The 26428-nt window shown below is 48.6% G+C and overlaps 1 protein-coding gene and 1 pseudogene across 3 annotated transcripts in view; one reads left to right on the top strand and one right to left on the bottom strand.

Annotated features, from left to right (window-relative positions):
- The window catches only part of LOC147892854 (GDP-mannose transporter GONST1-like), an 83569-nt gene that overhangs the window by 41122 nt on the left and 16019 nt on the right, over positions 1-26428 (top strand). For 2 of the 3 annotated variants that reach the window (XM_087386903.1, XM_087386902.1), the window contains exon 7: positions 7837-7953. The exons of the other annotated variant lie outside the window; for it this stretch is intronic. In XM_087386903.1, coding sequence (XP_087243029.1) covers positions 7837-7953 — 117 coding nt within the window. The remainder of the gene's footprint in view (positions 1-7836; positions 7954-26428) is intronic. 3 annotated transcript variants of the gene reach the window in all.
- Positions 12105-14519, bottom strand: LOC147892855 (uncharacterized; annotated as a pseudogene).

The following is a 26428-nucleotide window of genomic DNA, read 5'->3' as shown; positions in this document are numbered from 1 at the left end:
ATCCTGCTGGGGACAGGAGGAGTTTTGAATTGAGATTGGGTACTCAAGACAAAACGGCCCAGAAGAATTGGCTGGGAAATGTTGCTTGAATTTTGGTGTGGTTAGGGATTGAAACTATGAAGACAAAGCCTCGCATGAGAGTGATTCATTGTGAGTTATGTGGGGAATGTGGACACAGGAGAGATAGATGCCTTGATGTTGAACTTCGGGTGATACGTCTCCGTGCTAAGGTTCAAAAGGCTTTGAAAGTGATTGGTCTTAGGAAGAAGAATGCCAGTCAGATGCAGGGTAAGTTTTCTTCAGTAGAGTGATTATTTTTGTTTTCTTCCCAGAAGAGGTTGGGTGATATTTCTGGTTGGAAGTGTGTTTGAGATAAGTTAGTTAAGAGGAGAGATGGCTCATGAATTTCCTCGATTTCACGGATTGCCCAATGAAGATCCAGAGAGTTTTTTAGAGTGTTTGGAGTTCACATCTCTTATTAAAGACAGGAATGCTCCAGAAGTCCTTCTTCAGATTCTATCCTTTTGTTTGTTGGGAGAAGCGGGAACTTGGTTGCAGACTTTCTCTACAAGGATGCGTGATGATCAGGGTGCTCACAAAAACCCGACTTATCCAGAGGTGAGGATAGCTTTCTTGGACAGGTTTATGTGTGTTAGAGATCGTGATGGCATTGGGAGAGAGCTATGTTTATTGCAGCAACAGCTGACTCAATTAGTGGATGAGTATGTTGGTAAGTTCACTGTGTTGTGGAATAAATGGCAGGTGGCCTTATTACCTGAAGTTCCTCCCATAGTCATAAAAAAGGATAGGTTTGTTGCTGGTCTGAAGCCAGAGATTAGGATAAAGATTGAATGTAAAGAGCTGGTCACTTATGAGGATGCTCTCAGGGTAGCAAAAGAGAAGGAGAGGAAGCAGATAAGATTGTCACAAATGATGCAAGAGATGCCAATGGTTCAACATGTGCCTGAAATTCTCTCATGTGAAGCCGGAAATACAGAAGCCTGAAGTCAAGAAGGAGGAGAATATAAAAGAAGAAATTCATGAAATGTCAGAGCTTATGAAGAGTTTGAGTTTGAACTGGATGAACGGTAGGGGAAGAGGTAGATCATCGAGTGGTTATGGCAGAGGCAGAATGCCTTCTTCAAATAATTCAGGCCCGTGGCAGGTAGGACGAGGTCAAGGGTCATTTGCACCTTGTGTCCAGTGCTTTAATTGTGGAGAGTGGGGACATTACAGCACACACTGTGATAAGCCTTCTCGTGCTGGAGGTGATGTTTATCCATTGCCAACAGGGTTAAATAATAGGGTGAATGATCATAGTGTAGAAGTAAAAGATGCAGGTCAGCCTAGTACCTATGGAATGTGTAAAGCCACTACAGGAGAGAAAGGGAAAGGTAAGGCAGTGACATTTGGCTTGTTGGAGTTGGAGGAAGTTAAAGATGTTATGCCATTAGGGAAGAGAGATAGAGAAGAGGAGGTTGGTCCGAGTGCAAAGAAGGGGAAGCAGTCTGAGGAGATGATGACCTACCAAAAGAAGAAGAGCAGGAAGCCCATAAGGAAGTACAGAACTGCAGATTATCCCATGGGGAAGGAGTAGGGAGATTATGATTCGGTGGAAGATCTTTCAGCGAGGAAACCAGACATTACATTTGCTCAAATGATTGGTCTATGCCCAAAGCTGAAAAAAGAATGGAGATGGGCTGTAAATCCAGCAAAGAAGAACTCTCATAAAGGTACAATTAAGCTTATGTCTGTCTCAGAGTTGCCGGATCTTTTACCTGCTGTAGAAGCCTGGCATAAAGGAAAGGGTTTTGGAGAGGCCTATATAGATGGAGGTGCACAGATTTGTGTGATTACCTAGGCTTGTGTGGAAAGATTAGGATTGAAGATATCCCGCTCCTCTAGTTATCACATCAGAATGGCAAACCACTCCAAGGTGAAGACTTTAGGGATAGTACCTGGTCTGGAGGTTGAGGCATTCAGTGTTTCATGTCGAGTGGGTTGTCATGTGATGCCTGCGGGGTTGGGAGCCTATCCTTTGATTCTTGGAAGGCCGTGGTTGAGGAAGGTAGGTGCAATTCAGAATTGGCAGAAAGGAATCTTTTCTGTACATACGAATGGGAAGAAATTGAATTTCGATATGGTAAGCAGGGCTGAAGTTGCAGATTCAATAAGTGAAGAGGAAGAGAGAAGTGAAACCAGCAGTGAGGATGAGAGTTTGGTGACTTCAGAAAGTGATGAAGGAACAATAGCATTGGTGAATTTGGTAGATGATGATTCACAGGTAGATTTTGTGGGGGCAGCAGGGTTCAGTGAGGAAGAGGTGGATAGGTTTGAGGTTATCGAGGATTTGATGCAGCCCAAATGTTCTCAAGAATCAACCCAGGTGTTGATTGAACAATCATTGAATCCTGATCTCAATGTTGAGGAGAAAGAAGAATATTTGAAGATGCTGCAGAAATACCCCAATTTGTTTATCACCTCTTATGAGGAGATCAGGGGATTTAAAGGGAAGCCTCTGAGGTGAGCTGAAGGAAGGTGCCAAACCTATTTTTCAGAAATAAGGAGATTAAGCCCGGAACAGAGGAATGTGCTGAAGGAAGAGGTAGACAAGCTTCTCAAGGCAGGAATAATTTATCCTGTAGTTCACTCTGATTGGATAAGTCCCGTGGTCATAGTGCTAAAAGGTGTAGACAAATGGAGAGTCTGTGTTGATTACAAACCTCTGAATGCAGTGACAAAGAGAAACCACTATCCTCTGCCTTTTCTGGATGATATTCTTGATAAAGTGGCGGGTCATGAAATGTACAGCTTGTGTGACGGATATTCAGGGTACTTCCAGATAGCCATAGCCCAGGAAGTGTGAGTAGAGAGTGAGTGAGAGAGAGCAAGAGAGAGTGTGAGAGCTGGAAGCTTGGAAGCTGAAAGCTTAGTTGCAATAGAAGAGTGTGAGAGTACAACACAATGAATGAAAGATAAGGTTTTGTCCTAGTGACAAAACCTTAGTAGTCACTAACCATAGTTAGTGAACTAACTGCGGTTAGGGGGAAAAACCTCTTAAAGAGGGAAAAGTGCCCTTAACTAGCTTATTATATGACATTGGTCACTGCTGAATTATATCTATAATTCTAACAGGAAGATCAAATCAAGACTACTTTCATTACCCCTTGGGGCTGTTTTTGTTATAGGAAAATGCCTTTTGGAGTTACCAACGACCCCTCGCACTATCAGGAGAATTCAGATCTGATTTTTTCACCTTTGCTGGATAAATTTTGTAAAGTGTTTATTGATGACATCTGTGTGTATAGTGGAAGAAGGGAGCACTGTGGAAAGCTGGGATCAGGTATTCTATGAGATTGATAATAATGGTGGTCAATTAAATCCTAAGAAGACTCAGTTAGCTCGGACCAGCATTAAAATATTGGGCATATTCTATTTGAGAATGGGATTGAGCCAGATCCAGGTAAAGTAAAAGCTTTAGTTATGCTGTCCTCTCTTGAGAATACCAAGCAGTTGCATACCTTTCTCTAGAAGGTGAAGTATCTGTCGAGATTTATTCATATGTTATCTCAGATTTTGTATCCTCTTCAGCAGGTGGTAAAATCTGAGCCTCTGAAATGGACGACAGAGAGTGAAGGGGTGTTTGAGGCAGTTAAGGAATCCTTGACTCATATTTCAAGTGTAAAGCCACCAGATTATTCCAGGATTTTTTATGTGAATCCGTCTGTGGGACCAGATGCTATTGGTGCTATTCTTTTGCAATAGGGAGAGGGTTCCAGATATATGAGGCCAGTCTGTTATGCCAGCAGGGTGAAGAGTGAAGTGGAAAGGAAGTATTCAGTGGCTGAATTGGTCTTGGCTAGCCTCTTGTATGCCTGTAGGAGATTTCGGTCTTATCTATTGTCCAGGCCTTTTGTGGTTCTCACCTCATGTTCACTACTGCCTCATATGTTGAATAGTACAAATATCTCCAGGAGCATGATTAAATGGATAGTAGAGTTACAGGAGTACTCTTTTACCTTCTTGGTTGAGAACTCTACCAGAGCTTCCTTGGCTGATCTCCTCACCTATAAGGAAGGACCTATTTTAGTTGAAGATGTGGAGAAGAACAGTGACATGAATGAAGAAAAAGTACTAGAGGATGCATTTGTTTTACACTTTGATGGATCTTACAAAAAAAGTTTAAATAAAAGTACAGGAGAAATTGTCATTTATGATCCTGGAGGAAAGGAGATTCGGAAAATGGGAATTCAGCTCGAAGCCAACAGTAATAATGAAGCTGAATATGCAGCCCTCTTCGAAGGTTTGAAAGTATGCATTAGTCTGGGTATAAAGAGACTAATGATTAAGGGAGATGCTCTGTTGGTTGTGAAGCAAATTTTAGGTGTTTGGAAGGTTAAGCATGTTCATTTGAAGAGATGGATAAGCACAGTGAAGAAACTGTCAAATCGATTGGATGCTTGGACACTGCAACATATTGAAAGAGGTAGGAATGTAAATGCACATGATGCTGCGCAGGAAATTAGAGCAGCTTATGTTGATGCAATAGGAGTGCAGGAGCCCTTATACAAAGGAAGGGAGACATTGGCTTGTGGGGAAAGCTTCCTGTTAACTGGTAAAGTGTCTGAAGAAGTTCGGAAACAAAGAAAATACACATTTATTAAAAGCTGTACTTATTATTGTCTGATAGATGATGTTCTTTACATGAAAGGGGCTGATTTGGTGCTCAGAAGAATTCCCTGGCATGAGGAAGTTTTTCACATCCTACAAGCTAATCATGAGGGAGTATGTGGAGGACATTTTGCTTTCAAAATCATGCTGAGGAAAATACTTACAGAAGGATATGTGTGGCCATCCCTCCAGAGAGACATAAGACATTGGTGCAGGTCATGCCTACAGTGTTAGCAGATGAGTAAGAGGATTTTATATCCAGAACTCAGAAATATCATGCTTGCTTATAAATTTTCGAGAAATGGGGAATAGATGCCATCGGTCCTCTACCCATGACAGCCAAGGGAAATTGTTATATGCTGACAGCTGTGGATTATTTGACGAGATGGGCTGAAGCACGAGCAGTACGGGCTGTCAATGCAAAATATGTATGTAAATTTGTGTATGAGGATATTTGCTGTAGATTTGGTGTACCATTGGAGTTGCTTTCTGATAGAGGTCCAGGTTTTAGGAGTGAATTGATGGATTTATTATGTGGAAAGCTGAAGATTAAACACATATATGCAAGTCCCTATTACCCTCAATGTAATGGGGTGAATGAAAAATATAATGGTGTGTACTAATATCATGGGAAAGATCATGAGAACCTATGAGAAGGAGTGGGATCTTGCTTTGCACTACGCTTTATGGGCTTACAGAGTTGCAATAAAAGAAGGCACCCAGTTTTCACCATTTCATCTTGTTTACGGGAAAGAAGCTCTATTACCCTTGGAAGTAGAAATTCCTGCATTATAGATGTTAATGAAGACAAACGAGGATTCAAATTCTACTTTCCAGAACCGGTTATTGGATTTGCAGGAAGCACAACTAGAGAGACAAAAGGCGGTGGAACATTATGCTTTAATTCAAGAGGAGAATCAGAAGAGAGCAAATAGGAAATTCAGGGATAAGAAAATCAAGGAGAGTGATTTAGTTTTGAGATACAGCAATAGTCTGGATTCTACCTTTAAGAAGAAATTTGTGACCAAATGGGATGGACCTTTTCATGTGACGAAGAAATTCAAAAATGGATCATATCAACTTGAGGATTTGGATGGTCAGCAGCATAAGAATAGAGTCAATGGCTTCAGACTAAAGAAATACTTTCATAGAATCATGAGTATAGGCAGCTGTGGACCTACTGTGATGAAACCAGACAAGCTGGAAGACCTCATGGATGAGGATATCTCTGAAGAAATGCAAATCTTATATACACCTATCTGCAAGACATAAATGTCTGCAGACTTGGGGATGGGCAAAATGATAGGACAAAATCTGTATCAAGTTTTTGAGCACTGTATATAGATGTGGGTAGGCACATAGTTGTACACATCTAGGGTAGGTGTGGGCTGTTGGCATTTGTGGATTTTTCTTTCACAAGCATAATGGACTGATGTATAGTTTTTGTAGATAATAAAGTATGTTTTGCCTTCATGGGAAATGATGAAATGCAATGTGGTTGTACCAGACTTCTAGAGCAAGGGTGTCCAGTGTGTGGTCAAGTGAAATGTTTTTGGGGTCATGTAAAGTTAAGTCATGAAGGGTTTTTTAATATTTTCCTGAGTCAATGTGCACTTGCATGTTACAGAAATTTGATATGTTCAGGTGTCCATGTCAAGGGGCTTTTCATGTGTGTGTACAGGGGTGCATGCAAGCTTTAATGTGCATGCTAATGTGTGGGAATTGTGTGACTAAAGGTCCAAAATGTGCATTTAATGTGCCTTGGGGAGATATTTGCATTTTTTTAATGGGAGAGTGGTAAAAAAAGGCAAAGGCGACGTGGCATATATCAAAGAAGCATGTGGAGAAGCTTCTGAAGGCGAGGTGGCGGCTAGGAGCTGGGAAACGCGGTGGTTATCGGAAGAAAAAAACGTGATGGTGGCTTCTGGGAGGAGCAGGGGTGGCGACTCGATTGCAGGCGTGGGGGAACTCTTTTGTGTAGGAGAGAAACGTCGTCACTACTACGCTCTGGATGATAGAGAAGGAGAGGCCTTTGGCTGGGGGTACGCGACAGTGTGGTAATCCTCAAAGGAGCTTGGTGAAGGCAGGCACAACAGTGAGCTCGGGATGGTGGGGGCGGCTGCGTGGAGAGAGATGGCATGAAGCTCACGGACTGGGAGCTTCAGGACCTGGCTGGGGGATCTCTACAAGGAAGTTGGAGAGTCGTGGAGGAGCCTGCTGGTCAGAGGTACTGCTGATGGTGTGAAGGATTCACGACGAGGTGAAGCTATGAAGTGCCCAGTGATGCTGAGGAGACCTTGGCGCTGAAGATCTCCAGAGATAGCGATCTATTCGTAGTTGGCTGAGCAAGGCTACCTTACAAGCAGGACCATTGTCGTTTGCACGTGAGCTGATACGAGGAATGTATGGGCTGGTTTAAATCATCTGAAGGACTGTTGGCGACGTGAAGTATGAGCGTGGAGTACTCTGTGGGTAGGAGAAGAACACATACGATGGAAGTGGATTTGTAATGCAGAGATGGTTGATGCGACCTGATTTGCCAGTCCCTTTCACTCTTGGGTCGTTGACTGCAACTTTGCGGAGAGTTACGTGCTGTTGTCCTTGATGGAAGCTTAGGAGTGTGGGCTGTGGGTTCATAGTATTCTGAGGCTGACTGTTCTCTGAGTTTTGGGGGGAAGTTCAGTTTTAAGTTTCTCTGTTTCGGACTGTGTAGTCTTTTGGTTCTCTCTGAGTCTATGTGATCTATGTTCAGTCAGTTTTTATGGGGGTTTGTCTCGGTGCCTATTACAAAGACACATACTCTGGAATCTGGTTCATAAGCTCATCATGTACGAGCCCACATTGCAGCTTATCCCTATGAAGTCTCAGCTATCTGACGTGGTGAAGTACATAATTCCTGGTTGTCTTTCCTTTTTTTCCTTATCAGCGTGGCCCGCAATCACATCTTTTGACTGATCCTCCTGGACAGCCCTTCATAAGGCAATGCTTGCTATGGAAGCTTGACCTCCCTCCTCTCTGAATGCAGCCCAATCTGAGATACAAGTTTCCTCATTTGATCCAATCTTCCTTGTTGCTGTGAAGGAGAAGATCTAATAAGATGCATCTGTTATGTTGAAGCTTTGAATTACAGGAGTCTAACTGCTGGATTTTGATATGTAAAAGCAGTCCCATTATCAGACTTCCCATGTTTTGGTTGGTGTCAACTCTCAGTGGATTTGTTGGGCTTGCCATCAGCTTCACATCCATGTGGTTTTTACATCAGACAGGTCCAACGACATACAGGTAGGTCGATCAAGGTGATTTCTACTTTAATTTTAGAATGCACTTGAGTCAACCCATTTAGTCTTTAGAATAGCACGGGAAACAATTTTCAAGCAAAATATGCACATGACTATGAGTGACTGAAAACTTGATTTTACAGGACTCGGGGTTTCGCTTGAACTTCAATGCTTTAAGTTACACTTTAAATTGAAATATTCCATTTAATTTGGTTCTAATATCTATCTTGTTCATAAGGTGTTGATAAGGGTTACTGCCCTAGTACATGGAATATTTGCATGGAGCAAAGCCTAGTGAGAGCACCCAACATAATCTATCTACTCTCTTCAATTCTTAAAAGCTGGTTTGTTGCCGACTGTTATAACTCCTATTCTGGTCTGTAGCCTTTTGAATATGGGTGCAGATGTGTGTGTGTGGTGTGGTGTATGTGTGGTGTGTGTGTGAGAGGAGCGAGCTCGCTCTACCCTGCCTGTAGGTCGGCCTTCCAACCCCCTCCTGGTGTTCTCCCACTGATCCTAACCCTTGTCAGGACCTTTCTCTGCATCTGTGAAGCCCCCCTGCTGGTTCGCATCTGCTGCTGCATCCTGTACGACCACTTCTGTGGGATTACCCCGTTTACAGCTCCAGTGCAGCCATATTCCCTCCCTTGCCCCTGTTATTGGTTTGCGTGCAGCACTGGGAATAGTTCAGTACTCCCTCCAGGACCTGTTCTTGGTCCGTGTGCAGACTGTCAACAGCCCATACAACCTGTACAGCAGCTTCTCTTGCTGTGCGACTTCACCAGCTCCCTTTCTGTTGCCCTATTTCTCTGTTTTCAGCTCTCAGGTCAGCTTGTGGGGATTTTCTTGTGTTCAAAAGGCTGATCCTCAGTTTGATAAGATTTATAATGAAGAAAGATAGATTCAAAAGAAAAAGCAAAAGCATGCAATGGGTGAGGATGACTCTGCTCATGTCTTGTATGATGAGGGGTTTGAAGACACCGGAAAGCCTCCTCCTCAGGTGGTTTTCTATAACCTCAAATGGGGTCTCTTTGCGTGTATGTTTTTTTTTTTTCAAGAAAAAGACTTCTATTAAGTAAGAGAAAAAACCCGCGAGAGCAAGCTCAAAGTGGAATACATCATGAAATCATAAGGATAAATAAAAAACCCCCTCAAAGTGAGGTGGAAAACAACCAACGCTGAGGCTGAAAGTGCCACCTCAACCCTGTAGTAGTCTTAGAGAAGAAAGGAGAATCCTTCCATTCCTTGAAGAAAGAAGCCCTCCTAGCTGAGGCTGCACGGGAGTCTCCCTGCATACCCGTCCATACGGCCATCAAAGTATGTACAGTGTTTGTCCAGATACTAGCCAATGTGTGCGAGGGATGAACCTGAGTACCCTCCAAAGCCTCTGTGCATCTGGCTCTCTAGATATGCCAGGATGCTATGCTCGCTAGAATCTCCCAAGAAGTATCCACAGAGGCATATACAACTGTAAAAGAAAGGTGTGATACCACATCCAACGAACAGGACTCAATCCAATGACGTCGAACCGAAATGGCCTGAGAGGAGTCAACTCTCTCATAGAAAACCTGAGGTCCTGCAAGAGAAAGCTAAGCCACTGAGCCCCATGTCATAAAAAATGGGGAGTGGGCAAAGTGAGTGAAAATCCTGGCTACCCCCATCCAAATCATCCTCGCCTGTCTGCAATCCTATAAGCAATGCTGAATAGACTCCGAAGCAGAGAGGCGTCGAGGGCATGTAGGGTCGGCTGGACCTCCAAAGGTTCACTGCAATCCCACCATGGATAGAAAGCCAAAAGAAGATAGTGATCTTTCTATTCCTGTGGGATTTCCAGAGTCTCCTCCAGAAGCACCTCTGCAGATCCGCAGTGATATCAAAAGTCTCCCAATGAGGAACTCTGGAAGGTCTCCAACCTCTACTACTGAGCTGATATCTCCTGGCATTACTAACCGTGTAACGAAAGAAGGGGATGCTCTTCTCTCGATGCCCTGTCTCAATCCACTCCCACTCTCCGGGGTCCCACTGCAAATACGTGATGGAAACTCCCCCATAGAGCCAGAGCCTCCAAGACCCGGTGGAGAGTAGCCGGGGGTCTGGGTCTAGGAACCACTCTGAATCTGATCCTTGCACCAAAAGACCTACAACCCTGATAGGCTGAAAAGCAGACTCAAGCAAGATGTCCTCTGTGGACCTGAGCAATCTGCCACCATCTTGGACACTAAAAACCAAAGCATCCTCCTGTGCATCTCGAAAGGCCAAAACCTGAAGCGGAACACTGCCTCTCGAAAAAGTACCTGTCCAAGTGGAGGAAGTGAGTGGCATATCATCTGTGTCTACCCAAACCTCTGGAAGGGCTGCCTCAATCTGCAAGATCCTCCCTGCACTCTCTCTGAGATGTCCTGTCAACCTTGATTTGGTCTCCTTTGGAAGCCTACGGAAAGCTTTCCAAGACCCCATAGAAGATGCAAGTCCCCTCTCCCACCTGGACCACAAAGCTATGCGTAAGACATCATCAGGCTCTGTCTGTAAAACCCCATGCGAGTCAATAAGCTGGGATACACTCTCTCTACTATGTCTAGGGCCAAGAGTAGAGAAAAAGTGTTTATTGACTCTACCACCCATCTGAATCCAGAAGGACTCCCGTGCATGAAAGGCATACTCTGCTCTCTGATCAAGCAATAACTGCAGATGAGCCCTTGCTGCAGCAAGGCGCTACTGAATCCAACCATCTGAAGGCCGTTTTTGCTCTTTCCTCTGCAAAGCTGCCAACTGCTGGCGAACACCAATCTCACATCTGAGAATATCTCGTCTCCTGGTACAAGCAACTGAGCGGTAGAAGTTGCTAATACCAGAAAGGGCAGCGGCTACATGTGATGGATATGGCTGCCCACCTTGGACATGAGCAACCCATATCTGCAGGGCTGCCTCTGTAAGGTCCTCCTCTGTGTAAAAGGCATCTAGAATTCTGATGCTGGCAGACCGGCCTCTCAAGTGAGGTTCTGAGATAGCCAGCACAACAGGAAAGTGGTCTGAAGTGGAAACCCCAGCAGCAATGCATACCTATCCACCTCTGTCTAGTGCCCAGTCATCTACATAGAATCTGTCAATGCGTGCATGAATAGGCATCTGCTGCCTCCTGTTCGACCAAGAGAACAGGAGGGACTGTGGCTAAATAAGAAAGGCATCATCACACCAAGTATCTCTGCCACAGGAGTGAAAAAGGAAGGCATCCCAAGCTGCTCTCTCCAAAGAGTGAAGTCCGCCTTCTCTACCCTCTTTTTTGTCTGATGGTAACTCGACCATGTTAAAGTCACCTCCAATCACCCATGAATCCACAAAGTCTTCCACATAAGGACACGTTCCCCTCTAATGTTGGAGGCATACAGGTTAAGGAAACCAACCTTACGCCCTCCAATCAAAAGAATAATCCACTGAGCTCTAGAGGGAATAATGACTCCGTGTCCAACAACTAAGGGGAGAACCGACTGCGAAACTGAAATAGAAGTGCCCCCCCTGGTGCCCAAGGCAGGCGACCAAAAAGTATGGCGAGAAAGCAACTTGCCTGACTTGGCACAATCTCTAGAATCCAGCTTGTGCTCTTGAATAAATAAGATATCAATGGAACCCCTAGTAACACCTGGATGAAGCTGATCCCGGATCAATTGTCTACAGCGGCGATGTGGGACGCCACCTAGGCCCTGTATGTTCCAACTAATAATCCTCATCGACGGGAGGATGTAGAGTGGAACACCTTACCCGACCTAGTGGCGGAAACAAACCCCTCAAGAGGGGAAGACCTCTTGCTCGAGGAGGGAGGGATGGAACCAAGTGGCAGAAAATCAACAGGGGAAAGAACCCTGCCACCTGAAGAAGAAGCCCTGTCAATAGGAAACCCAATCACTGGCTCCCCAAAAGTAGCGGGCACAAACTCCTCCTCTGGGAAATCTGAACCATCTGCCAGGGCTGAAAACGAGTTCCTGTGGAGCAAGCCAGACACCGGAGTGCGAAGGATCCCTTTTGAGGAAAGAGGATCAATAGTGTAAACCATCCCCTTCCCCCTATCCAAGGGAGGAAGTGAGGAATGCTCTCTATCCTGTGTCTGCCCAGCCGCGGAGACCTCTACTGCCTCAAGAAGAGCATCTGGCACTGTTGGATCTAGGGAAGAAGCTGCAACCAGGGAGGAGATCGAAGCTTCAGCGTCTCGGACTGTGCAAGGTGAGCCATCTCAGAAGATCGTGTCGCATGAGATGGAGCTGAAATCTCCTCATACAGCATGGAGTAAATGTCTCTCTGTTCCTCAGGAATGTCTGGAACGTCCTTGGTTTTGTTGATGTCAATTCTATCTGGATTGACTTGTTGTGGCTCAATGGGATTCCCCTTTTGCTCCAGCAATCTCAATTGCAATGACAAAAAACAAGTCTCTCCAACTGTGCAGTGGAGAGCCTATTTCTCTTTTTTGTGTGAAAGAGAGCACAAGTACTCCAATTTCTCTCACATGGGCCAGAACTACAGTCTTGTGACAAAACGTTCATGGCAATGTGTCTGCAATTTACAAAGACGTGCAAATATTCGATGAACGAGACATAGAAAGAGTATAATACAAACAACAAAATATGTTACAAAAAGAGATAACAGCCCTACCAATTCTGGGGTAGAAATGCCATACTTCTCCCACCAGGAAACTGGCTGCAACTGTGTGTCACGAAGCAAAGCAGTCGGTTTTCCAAACATGGAGATACTATTGCGGAACATGAGATGCTGATCCTCGAAGCTTCCTCACAAGATTTAGATTACCATCCACCAATGCAGTAATGCACTTTGTCCAACCCTCCTCAAGCTCCACACACAATGCCTGGCTCTCACTCCTCCATAGAGGATGCAATATATGTGCGACCGCGTGGATTGGCCTATGAAACCAATCCCAATGCGTGTTCCATATCTGCTTAATGTCTTGAACCCTACATAAATGATAAGAGTTCAAAGGTTAAGGATGCAACACGAGCTTAGCAAGAAATGCAATTTGTGTAATGGAAAATAAATAAATATTATGCAGGCAGCAAGGCAAAATATGCTTGGTTCCTAGTCAGAGAAGAACCTCTCGGGCTCTAGAACAGTGCAAGCATCCGAGGATTCCCCAATCTTGTCCATGAACTCATATAGAAGCCCAATTGTGCTACCCTCCATATTTGAGTTTCAAGACACTTTCTGCAAAAGTCACGGGATCAAGAGGCAGAAACCCCCGCCACATACATCACAGCAAAATGGAGTATATAGAGGGTTTAGGGCCTTCACCAAGGCCTCTACATCTCGCCACCAACTGTCTTGCAAAACTGCCCGAGCAAATGCAATAGACTTGGGTTCATCCCTATCATTCTAGGTACACCACTCACGACACACCAGAATGTGTGACAGGCCAAGTCGCACTCTTAACAACCTCTCCAACACAATAAACATGTATGAAAAGCATGTGGTGGCGGGCTTAAGGAGCTCCAAATTACTATTTGCCCTGAACATGCTCAAAACCTTTGGCCTCTTGGTGACAAATTTCACCGTAGAGAAAAAATGGCTCACCCAATCAAGCTTCCCTATGTCTTCCATCAAGAGATCAAGGCTGTGGGCTGCACAAGGTGACCAAACAATCTTAGGAAATTCCTCCTCAAGCATGTGTCCCATAGACACACAATTGTAGCCATTATCTGTAATGACCTGCACAACGTTTTTAGGTCCAATTTCAATGATATCTTGGCGGATATGAGACCAAATAAATAGTCCTATAACCACGGTTCCTGCCATGGATGCATCAATGGCATGAAGGAACATAGTGCCTTTGCATTACGACACGAGTATATTATATACACTTCTCCTCCTCACATCTGACCAACCATCACACAACAAGGTGCATCCATACTTCTCCCAAGTGGCCTTTAATGGTTTCAGCTCCCTCTCCAAAGACTCCTTCTCCTTGCAAAGGTGTGACGTGCGCAAGGTTGTATAAGAGGGACCATCCCACTCACAACCTATGCGTGAGATGGATCTTATGGCACTTTTCCAAGCAGGTGTGTGCGCAATGCTGAAAGACATCCCACACTAGACGAACAACTTTATCAACTGACTAGTTGCCTCCTTCATTGTAGCCTTTTGCATCCTTGTCTTCAAATGCCCTTGCTTATACATATGCAAACTAGTTCTTTTCGCTCGAGGTGTTGAGCTAGAACCACCACCGACAACATCAACATCACAAGCATCTTCCCCCTCCAAGTCCTCTGCAGCGCGAGATCTCTTGGAAACTGCATTACCCACATCTTCTCGAATGGCTTCCCAATTTGGGAGATATTTGATGGGTATTCCTGTTACCTTGGACTTCCACCTTTTGGGTTGGTTGAAAATGTCTTCAGGCACCTGCTTACACGAACCAACACCAAAACCTGAGGTGTGAGAGAAATGTGCCTTTAGCCTGGTCCCACTACCAATTTTTGAAAGGCCACATAACTTGCACTTCCACTTTTGAGCACCCGAGCCACCATACTTGGCCTCAAAAGAAACATTATCCCATAGTGAATCACGAGTCATCTTGCTGCTTGCAAAATTATCCAAAAAAAGAAAAAGCCTCAGCCTTACATTGCGCTGCAAGAAGTCTTGGCTTGTGCCGTACTGTTGTACGCCGCAAGCCTCAGCCTTAGAAGAGTCTTATCACTCTTATGCATGCAACATATGACCAAATCTATCTATCTATCTATCTATCTATCATAGCAAAAGCATTGTCCTTTTTGGCCGAGCTGCTCCTGCTCCTGTGAGCTTCCCTTCCTCCCCCGCCGTACCTCTACCTCCCCCTCCGCCCGTTACTCCTTCCGCTCACCCCCGCCCCCGCTACCCCCTCCGCTCACCCCCGCCCCGCTATCCCGCCCCGCTACCCCCTCCGTTCACCCCCGCTATCCCGCCCCGCTACCCCCGCTATCCCGCCCACTATCCCGCCCCGCTACCCCGCCCCGCTACCCCCTCCGCTCACCCCCGCCCCGCTACCCCCCTCCGCCCCAACCCGCTACCCCCCGCCCCGCTACGCCCTACCGCCCTAGTCCGCTACCCCCCGCCCCGCTACCGCCCTACCGCCCTAGCCCGCTACCGCCCCATCCCGCCCCGCTACCCCCGCCCCACTACCGCCCCACCCCACCCCAGCCCGCCACCCCCTCGCTCCACTCCGCTCACCCCCGCCGCCAGCCCGTCCACTCACCCCTCGCCTCCCGCCCCGTCGTCTTTTTTTTTTTTTTTTTTTTTCACCTCTGCCTTCCCCTCCCGCCCTCACCCCCGCCCCCCCCCCCCGCTCACTCGCCCCACCCCGCCCCCTCCGCCTCTCCATTCCTCCCCACCCCCCATCCGCCACCTCGTGCACCACCTCCGTTCCCGCCACACCCAGGCTCCACCCTCCCGCTTCTACCCCCCCCGTTTTTGGGTGATATCCTCTTCCTCATCGAAAGCCTCGCAGTTTGTCTTGGCGGTATGGCGGCTCCCTGCCCGGAACCGGAGGCCCAGACGGTCCCTCCCTCTCCAGATGCCTACCGCGTCATCCTGACTGAGCAGCAGTCATCTCGGGTTCAGGAGTTGGCCAATGACTTTGCTCTTACATCAGTCTACGGCAGAGTCATTGGACATTCCCCCTCCAGATCAGCCATCAGGGACTGGCTCCAGTCCACTCTCATGTTAGAGGACGGCCATATTGTGGAGGTGGCCCTTATGGGAAGGGGCATCTTCTGGCTCAAACTCTCCAGTGCGAAAGCTGCGAGCAACCTGATTGCTGGCTCCCCCACGTCAGTGGACGGGAAGATTATCATGATAGTCCCGTGGTACCGTGGATTCAACGCAGCAGATTTTGATGCCCGATTCCGTATACCTCGCCATCCAGTGACGCTGGTTTTTCCTGGTCTTGCTGCTGAGCTGCGGCCGATTGTTAGGGACCTTGGTTCCCACTTCGGCTGGGTTATGCACGATACCTTCGCCGATGCGGTGACTACGGCAGGAGCCTCCCGAGTCCGTGTGGCTGTGGCGGATCCTGCGACTCTCCCGGCAGTGATCGAGATCGTGACAGGTGCCGGCAGCATCACCCAGAGCATGGTAGTCACCGGACAGCCAGGACAGTGTCTGAGGTGTCACGGCTTTGGACACCTGGCGGCTGCTGCCTGCCCACGTTTCGCCAGCTCTTCTCGGCCCTCCCCGCCTCCCCCCGCTCCGCCCCCTCCTCCCCCCTCCGGACAGCCACGCCAGGAGGAGCAGAGGCAGCCGGAGCCCGGACCAGAGCTAGCTGGCGGCTGGACTGAGGTTAGAAGAAAAAAGGGAAAGAACAAGAAGATTTCTGATAAAGGCAAGGAGGCAGAGGTTACCCCGCCTGTAGCTGCACCCCAGAGACCCGATAGGCAGCCGCCCCAGGGACTTGGGAGAGCATCTTCCTCGACGGTAGCCCGCCCTCCACAGCCTCAGGTCCCCCTCTCTCCCTCTCCCCAGCCTCCCCCCCTCCAGCCCCAGCTCGTCCCCCAACGGCACCCCTTGCCTCCCGACCCGCAGCTTCAGCCCCCGCGTCCTCCTCAGTCTTCTTCCCCTCCTTTTCAGCCCCAGTTCCAGTTGCAGCCCCATCCCTCCCCCCCCCCGCCTCTTTCAGTTCTCCCGCAGAGCTAGCTGCTCCGTCGGTTCCCCAGCCGAGGGCAGCTCCCACTCCCCCTCCTCCTTCTCCTCCGCTAGTCGCCCCTGAGGAGTCTGAGCTGCCTATTCCCCAGCCTCCTCCCCCTCCCCCTCCCCCTCTGCTGATAGGACACCCGGAGTCTCCACCACCACCGGTGCAGGCTTCTCCGTCCGCTAGCCCCTCAGTGGCAGACTCTGATGGGCCTCAGCCTCAGGAGAGAGAGCTCCCCCGCGACTTTTACAGATCTGGCCCCTGGGACTACTTGGATGTGGCCGACCTCGGGACCTTCCCTGCTTGCCTCGACATCAGTATCTTCCTGCTCCGCAAAGGGGCGGATGGGAAGATAGCCGCCTTGGCCCCTAGGGATGGCCCTAGCTTTGCTTTCACGTTCCTCAATGACGGCACCGAGACCTGGACAGACGACTCGGTTTGGGAGGCTCTCAGGGAGCAGACGCATGCTCAGATTTGTTCCTGGATAGGCCCGTCCAGTGGGCAGCTTCTCGAGACTCAGTGGTCCGAGGGTGATGTGCGCCTGCGGTGGCGTTGCGCCGCCAAACGATTCAGACTGATTGTGATCCTCAGGCCCCCTTGTCTTGGCCCCTCCCCCAAGATGTCAGAGACTGGACGCCTCAGAAACTCTGTGCCTTCTACGGGATGTCCATCTCAGAGATCTCGAGCTGGCTCGAGAAAGCATTCGTTCATGGTACCAAAGGCCTCTCGCCTTTGCTGAAGGTGTTGAAGGACGGGTAGGACGACCCCGCCTCCCCCTCCAAACCTTCCCATAAGCGCCAACGCCTCTCCTCCGAAATGTGAGCTTCTTCTTCGACCTCGACCGCGAGCAGACAGTTGTTCGCTGCCTCCCAGTCCTCACCATGAGCCTACACCTCGTATCTTGGAATGTGAACGGGTTTCACTCTTCTGGCACCCGTGGTCCCAGGAAGCTCATTTTGAGACAGGAACTTCAGCCAGCAGTGATAGGACGTGTGGATGTACTGCTGCTACAGGAACACAAGCTTTCGGCGGCTCACTCCCGTAGATGTGGGAAGATCCTCACTGGTCGCTCTCACACTTATTGGGAGCCCTCGATCGGCGCACTGGGGAGGAGTGGTGGTGTCTGTACTTCCGTGGGAGAGCAGCTAGCCCAGGGAGTTTTCGATCATGGCACGTTGATTCCAGGTCGTGCCCTTTGGGTAGGCCTGGATTTAGAGGGCTCCAGAGTTGGAATCCTCAACATTTATGCCCCCACAGATCTCCGTTGTAGAGCCACCTTCTGGAGGACACTTACAGGGATTCTCCCAGACATGGATTCCTGGATTGTTGGAGGTGACTTCAACAATTTGGAGACCTTGGAGGACCAGCAGGGCAGAGGACCGGAGTTTACAGGTATGGCTCAGGCAGAGCAGTCCGCTTGGGGCTCTTTTATCTTTGCGACAGGAGGAAGGGACTGTTGGCGAGACCCGTCCTTCCGGCGTTGGCACGGGAGCTTGGACTTCTCGTGGGGTTTCCGCAGGGAAGGAGGCAGACTCTTGGAGAGGCTGGATAGATTCTATGTTAGTGATTGGGCCATCAGCAGAGGCGGTCAGGTCGGTATAGTTCCAGGGACGACACTCTCCGACCATGCGCCGGTGCTCTTATCATTAGATTCGGCAGCTCAGACCCTTCCCCCCCGCTCATGCCGGATTCCCGATTCCATTTTCTCGAGGGAGGATGTGCGCAGCAGTATTTGCGATCTTTGGGACAGAGATTGGGGTGAGTGCGAGGACTTGGTTGATTCGGTGGCGCAGGCGTTGCAGGAGTCCAGCCAGATCTGCCAGCTCGCAGCCCTACAGGTTCGACAGGAGTGGTGGGGTAGAGAGAGAGCCCTTCGGAGAGACCTCGCCTCCATTCAGCGGCTCCAGCAGGCATCCCCGGGCTCGGAGGAGCTTCGGATCCAGGCCCTTCGAGCCAGAGCCCTTCTTGAGGAGACACTCCAGCGTCGCTCAGAGTTTTCCTATCACGCCTCTCTCTCCTTCTGGGCTCGGAAGGGTGACCGGATGTGCAGGGAGTTCTTCAGGACACATGGCCAGAGAGCTGCAGGTGATCAGCTTCGGAGTCTCAGGACAGCGTCGGGACACATTGTCACGGATCCGGGAGAGGTCTTGGGATTGGCCACCGACTTCTACAGGACCCTTTTTCAGCAGGAGCCACTTGCTCCTCGCACTCGTCGTGCCCGCGAGGAGGTGTGGAGACACACTCCTTCCTTGGTCCAGCCTAGCATGCAGGCGACGCCTTGGCACCGTTTACCACGGATGAGATGCTGGAGGCCTTGATGGCCATCGATGGACAGAAATGCCCAGGTGAGGATGGGCTATCCCGGGCATTCTTCACCTCCTTCTGGGACCAGATCCATCAACCCCTCTTAGCAGCTTTTCAGTGGATTTTCAGCAGCGGTTATATGCCAGAGAGCCTCTCCTCGGGATTGATTTGCCTCATCCCGAAGGGAGGAGATAGACAGGAGATCCGTCAGTGGCGCCCGATCACTCTCCTTACCACTGCCTACAAAATCCCAGCCAAGATGATCAGCGCCAGAGTTCGGCCTCTACTTCCAGACATCATTCACGACACTCAGACAGGCTTTGTTCAGGATCGCAGTATCCTGGACAATGTCTTCACCTTTTCAGAGGCGGCAGAGTGGGCTCAGCACAGCGGATCACACCTTGCCATCCTACTTCTCGACTTTGAGAAGGCCTACGATCGGGTGGACTGGTCCTTTCTGGAGAGGACTCTGGAGCGGCTAGGTTTCCCAGCAGGTTGGATTCAGGGCATTTCAGCTTTGTACAGGACAGCCTCTAGCAGAGTCATCATTGGAGGCAGGATGGGAGAGCGTTTTAGCTTGGAGAGATCAGTGCGTCAGGGCTGCCCCCTTGCCCCTTACCTGTTTCTCTTCTTCGCCGAGGCTATGACTTACTATCTCTGGGCGAGGTCTACAGGGATCAGGGGTGTTCGCCTCCCCCTCCGGGAGGACACGGAGCTCTTGGACTCGGAGTACGCGGATGACACAGCCCTGTATGTCCAGGACGATGAGTTGATGCTGGAGAGGGTGAGGTTGGCCCTGGAGGTCTTCTATTCGGCTGCAGGTGCGAAAATCAACTGGAACAAATCAGTTGGTTTCCTCACAGACCCCGGGGCGCGTTCTCAGTGGGGGAGGTTTTTGGGTTTCAGGTGGATCCCGCGGGGACAGACAGCTAGATACTTGGGTTTTCAGGTCGGCCTGGACATCACGCCAGCTCAGCAGTTTCTCCCGGTGCTAGATTCCATCCGACGGAAGCTGGCTTTTTGGAGCACTGCTAAGCTTTCCCTTGCAGGTCGTGCCTTGGTAGTCAACCAAGTCCTCCTTGCCACGGCTTGGTATGTGGCTTCCTGTTGGTGTTTCTCGAGATCCAGTGTGGCACAGCTTAGGAGGCTGGTTCGGAACTTCCTTTGGTCCGGGGAGGATGGCCTCAGAGATACCAGAGCCAGGGTTGCTTGGCAGACAGTTATTCTTCCGCAGGCTGAGGGAGGCCTGGGAGTCATTGATCCAGAGCTGTAGAGTCAGGCCTTGCTAGGCAAGTTAGTCATCCGCGGTTTGACCTGGGGGGGGCAGACGTGGAAGATGCTACTTCAGCAGGGGGTCGGTTCTTGTGTCCCGCGACGAGGTGGAGAGTAGCTCCCGTCCCTCAGGTGGATCTTCACTTCCGCCCCACTTACTCAACCCCGTTCCCCACTCGTTCGTAGCCTCCTCATGGTTTGGAGGCGGCTCCGCCTCAATCTCATTCAGTCCCCTCCCCGCTGTCAGGAGGAGATTGATCACCAGCCGCTTATCTGGAACGATCAGGTCAGAGATGCCGAGGGCCTTCAGTTGGGGGAGAGATCACACATCAGGTGGGATGGTTGGATGAGGGGGCTAGCCCGGTCCCTTCGAGTTTGGAGGGACACGTACAGATATTTGGAGACGGCTGATCTCGCAGACGCCGCTGGAGGTGTTCGTGGAGCCCAGGCGAGACGCACGGAGATCGACGGCGCGATCCCAGCTGATTGGTTGGTTCCACCGGAGCCTCAGATCCTCATGCCTGGTGACGACCGTTGGCTGGGACAGTTCACCCCCCGTGGCATCCCACTGGTGGTCGCAGGACGTATGGTCGACTCCTCTATTTCTTTCTTCGCGGTTATGGGGGATGGACGACTCAGGAGAGAGGATGCACTCATCGACCCCCTACTCCCATGGCAGAGGGTTCGGATCGCAGGCCTTTTGGGGAAGGTCTGGCGTACCGACCCTAGCATTGAGCAAGATCAGCTGCAGCTTTGGCGACTCTGGCTCTGGGAGGGGCGGGCCTTGTCAGAGCTTGAGTGGGACCCAGGAGAGTGGAGCTGGCCAGAGGTTGTGACAGGACAGGGGCCGACATCCTTCTTCGCCTACAGCACGACTTTGGGCAGGCGAGTTCTTGGGAGGATGCAGAGTCGCCCCCCCACCCAGCGGCCCAGTTGGTATGCAGAGGGTATTTCCAGATTCTTTTTGCAGGCCTTCTGGAAGGCCTTGTGGGAGAGCTGGCGGCCGCGGAAGATCTCCTACTTCCTGTGGCTTCTCGCCCACAAAGGTCTTCCAGTGGGGAGCTAGTTGAGACAGATAGGCCAGGACGGACGCTGTCAGATCTGCCATGTGGTTGAGGAGTCACCAAAGCATTGCCTGTGGAGCTGCACTCGCGCCCAGGAAGTGTGGAGGTGGACTTTCGGGATTCTCACTCGCGCAGCACCAGAGCTAGGCTTGATCACGTGGGGCGCAGCACCGCACCTGGTCTACATCACTTATTCGAGGCATGCCAGCAGGACCCCACTTTCCTTATCACGCAGGGTACATGGGGGCTGCTCGAGGGTATCCCGCAGCACCTAGTAGAGGCGGATACAGGAGTTCAGGAGAGGCAGCCAGTCTGGGAGATTATCAGCAGCATAGCAGGGTGGCACATTTGGACCTCGCGTTGCGCGCAGATCCTCGGTGGCACCTCCTTATCGACTGCCCAGGTCATGACTGATATTTGGTGCGAGATTATTCATACCCTCAGAGGCCAGTGGGACCAGATTCAGGGAGATTCCCGGTCCGGTCAAGAGAAGCGGAGACGCTTCCTTCGGGCTTGGAACACTCAGGGCCTCTTCTTCGAGCAGACCTCGCAGGGCCTTCGGTGGTGCTACTCACCACCCCGATGGCTGTTCATTCACACTCGCCTTATCCCGACGTGAGAGAGTGATTTATTGTGTTACCTTTTAGGGCTGTGTCCGATTTGTGAACGCAGCCCGTCAGCTACAAGCTGACCTTTTGTATCTTGTTCTCGAAGTAATATAATTAGCACTGTTTTTTCAGCCAAAAAAAAAAATCTATCTATCTATCTTTCTATCTTTCTTTCTTTCTTTGCTACACTGTTTGTAGCTACAAAATACAATGCGGAAGCAGAAACTTCCAAGTCACAAAACACCGCAATTCGAACTATGAGTACTAAGGGAGAGAGAAGGGTGTGAGCAAGAGAGCAAGAGAGTAGGAGAGTGAGAGCTGAAAGCAATAGTTGCAATAGAAGAGTGTGATACAATTGAAGAGTGGGATAGGTTTTGTCTAAGTGACAAAACCTTATCCTTCACTAACCGTAGTTAGTGAACTAACTGTGGTTAGGGGGAAAAACCTCTAAAATGAGGGAAAAGTGCCCCTAACCTACTTATTACATTACATTGGTCACTGCTAAATTATAACAATAATTCTAACACCCCCTTGCAGTGCCAATGCCATGTACAAGGAAATGATCAATCACCAAAAGGAGATAAGTTCAGGGCGACATTTTCACCAAAGCACTCCACGTGAAAAGTGCTTTGGTGAAAATGTATGCAGGCGACATTTTCACCAAAGCACTTCCACGTGAAAAGTGCTTTGGTGAAAATGTACAATGTTGCAGACATTTTCACCAAAGCACTTCCACGTGAAAAGTGCTTTGGTGAAAATGTCTGCAACATTGTCATGTGTTGACACATAGATCATGTTGATCTCTCCTGAATGCAACTTCTCTTTGACATAGTGATAGTAAACCTCAATGTGCTTCGTGCGAGCATGAAGCACAGGATTCTTTGCCACTGCAATAGCACTCTGACTATCAGTGAGAATTGGAGAAGGACCCTCCAATGAAAGATGAAGATCAGCAAATAAGCGACGCAGCCAAACACATTCAACTGTAGCTGTGAAAGCTGCCCTGTACTCAGCTTCACATGAGGAGGTAGCCACTGTAGATTGTTTCTTGCTCAACCAAGAAATACAAGCTTTGCCCAAAAAAAAACAATTGCCACTTGTGGACTGCCTAGTGTCATAGTCTCCAGCCCAATTTGAGTCACTGTAGGCATGCATCTGCAAGTCACCCCCCCTGGGAAACATCAAGCCAAAAGACTTTATACCTTGCAAGTAACGGAAGATGTGTTTTACAGCCTGCCAATGCATAGTCTTTGGGCTGTGCTTATACTTGCTGACCTGAGAAACTGCAAAGTAAAGATGACCACCCAATGATGGAGTTCTCATGGGACCACAAACATCACTATGAATAAGCTGTAATTTTTTAACAGCTTTTACTGATCCATCCTTCTTGAAAGGAAATCTGTGCATTTTACCAAGAATGCACCCTTCACAGGCATGTGGAGGAGGTGTTTCAAGAGGAGGCAATGCATCAACCATAGCATGTTTTTGAAGTGTCATCAAGCTGCCATAATGCATGTGTCCATATCTGGCATGCCATAACTCCGCATTCTGCATAGCAGTAGTAGGAGTGGAAACTGCAAGAGCATGTGCTGGTCTTTTCTCATACATGTCAAGCTGAAAAAGACCACGTAACAAAGTGCCAGACAATCTCAAGGCAGTCATTCTCTCTGTCATGGACTGCACACTTGTCATCTTCAAAAATGACCTGAAATCCAGCTCTGTTAAGAGTGGACACTGAAAGTAGATTTTTTGTGATACCAAGCACATACAAGACATCAGAAATTTTGAATGTTGAGCCATCAATGGCTGTAAGTTCAACTTCTCCTGTACCACGAACTGAATAGGAGGAGTTGTTGGCACATGTGACCTTTTTACCAACGGGAGGTGGATGCAGAGATGTGAAAAGATACCTCCTGGAAGTGATATGCTTTCAGGCACCGCTATCAAAATACCATGTATTTAGTGTCTCATTGACACTGAAAGCTGATGCATCCTTGGAAGAATCATAACTGGTTGTCAGAAAAGCATAAGAGTCATCATAACAAGTGGCTGTAATATCCGGAGCAGCCAACCTAGAGTCTGAAATGCAAGACAAGAAGGCATAGTCGTGTTCCACAAAGTTGGTTGTAGCTTGCTCATTGTCAGATGCATGAGGAGCTGAATCTGAAACAGCCATACTGGAGCTGTTTTTCTTTTCTTTTGCAAGCCTCTTCTTGCATTCTCCAATGTAATGACTTGGCTTTTTGCAGTAATGACATATACCCTTCTTCTTGGGCTTACCTGCATCATCCTTAGCCTTTTGAGAAGGCTGTCCTGAACCATTGGAAGGCTGATTTGCTGATGTCTTTGCTTGTCCCTTTCCTTTAGGCTTGAATTTTAAAAGCATGGCATGTTCACCTGCTCGTGAAGCCATGTTTTTCTTGGTCTGCTCTTCCTGCAACATAAGTCCTATCAACTCGTGAAAATTGAGAGGATTTGCCCCCCCCCTTAATGACAAATTTAGTGACGTATGAAAGCTGAGATAAGACTCAGGAAGAGAATTCAGAGTAGTGGTAATCATCTCTGAATCAGGAATGATCTCATCAATATTCAGCAATTTCTCTCATAAATCCTGTAGCTTTGTGAGGTGCACTGACATGGAGTCACCCTCTTCCATATGTGTATGTAGACAATTCTCTTTTAAAAAAAGACACCATGGCATCATTCCGAGCTGCATACATGCTCTCCAAAATATCCCATGCTGCCTTTGAGGTCTTACACGACCGGATATGCGGAATGATGAATCTTTTCACTGAAAGAGAAATACACGATAAAGCTAAAGCATCACATGAATCCCATCTTTTTTGCTCTGGAGTAGTAGCTATAGATGCACCAATAACTTGTCCTGCAGCTGTACCCTGTGCACGACCTCTGCCCCCTCCTTGCTGGGGAGGGGTATTAGGTGCCACATTTGCTGGCCGGATCTCATCCCCATTTACATAGTCCCACAAATTATGGGAAATCAGAATGTTGCGTACCATAAAACTCCAGAGGGAGTAGTTGGTACCATCCAGCTTATCCTCTTGTGAGAGACCATTGAACTGGAAATCATTCTGATTTTGCTGGGCCATGTCTGAGAAAGAAAATACAGCAAATGCAAATCTGAATTCCCTTGCTGGGAATGGAGTGCACAATTCCCAAAAAAATACAGCCAAACACTGGCTGAAAATGCAACTCAAATCTCTGTAATGTCTCTGTCAGAAATTTGCTAGAGCATCCAATCTCTCCCAAAACCTGCCAAAAGTGCTTCAAAACACTTACAAAAAGGCAGTGTGAACTGAAACCTGCAAAATTGCTCTCCCAACACAAAAGCCCCAATTTGTGGCTTGAAATTGCAACCAGAAAGGGGCAAATGCTCTAAAAGCCCCAACTGTTGCACAAATTGCACTTTGCTTGTAAAAGCCCCAAATTTCACTGCAAAATTGCAGTGTGATTGCAAAATCTTAGCCAAACAATGGCTCTCTGCGCAAATGCCTATCACGAAACACTTTCCAGAGTCCACCTACAAAGAAAAAATATGCAGAAAGCACAGCCTCTTCAGATTGTGTGGAACTGACCGTACGGAACTGTCAGTACGAAATCCGTACAATGCACGGACTGTACGGATTCCTGTACGGATTGTACGGATTTTCGTACGGAACAGTCGACGCATATCTGTACGGCGGCTGTATGAAACAGGTACGACTGTACGAAACAGTCCGTACGAGTTGTACGGACAGCAGCGCAAAATAGCAAGTACAGATGATGACGAGCTGTACGGGCTGGCGCAGATGGTACGAATAGCTGGTGTACGGTGGAATTGTACGACAGTACGGCGACGGGCTGGCGCAGATGTACGGACAGTGGGAGCTCCGTGAGCTTGTACGGCTGTACGGACCTGACGGCGTTGTACCGCAACTCAAGAGCTGAAGCAAATGTACGGAGAGCAGGTGCTATACGGGAATGTACCGAATCAGTCCGTACAGATTGTACAGACGGACTGTATGGACGACGAGCAGGGAGCAGGGTAGTTGGGTAGTCAGCTTGCGGGCAAGGAAGTTAAGAGCAGGATCTTGCTGCTCTAATACCAAATGTGAGTACTAAGGAAGAGAGAGCAGAGTGTGTGAGCAAGAGAGCAATAGAGTAGGAGAGTGAGAACTGAAAGCAATAGTTGCAATAGAAGAGTGTGATACAACTGAAGAGTGGGATAGGTTTTGTCTAAATGACAAAACCTTATCCTTCACTAACCGTAGTTAGTGAACTAACTGTGGTTAGGGGGAAAAACCTCTAAAATGAGGGAAAAGTGCCCCTAACCTACTTATTACATTACATTGGTCACTGCTAAATTATAACAATAATTCTAACATGAACATCCTGCAAACAAGAAGATTCATGCACGTTAACTTACTTGAGATATTGGACCTGATAGGTAGAGCTGAGTTGAGCAAGCAGCTGCTGCGTGCAGCAGCGTCGAAGCTTGACGTACGTCCTATACGGATGTATGGGCGTGGATGGGTTGAGGGCGTACGGATCTTGGGTGATTTGTACTGCGTG

The sequence above is a fragment of the Dipteris shenzhenensis genome, chromosome 16 (genome assembly GCF_047967505.1).
Source record: "Dipteris shenzhenensis isolate YYH24624 ecotype China chromosome 16, Dip_SZ_1.0, whole genome shotgun sequence".
Taxonomy (NCBI): domain Eukaryota; kingdom Viridiplantae; phylum Streptophyta; class Polypodiopsida; order Gleicheniales; family Dipteridaceae; genus Dipteris; species Dipteris shenzhenensis.
The sequence above is the reverse complement of the archived record's forward strand: the minus strand, read 5'-3'. Positions and strand labels throughout refer to the sequence as shown.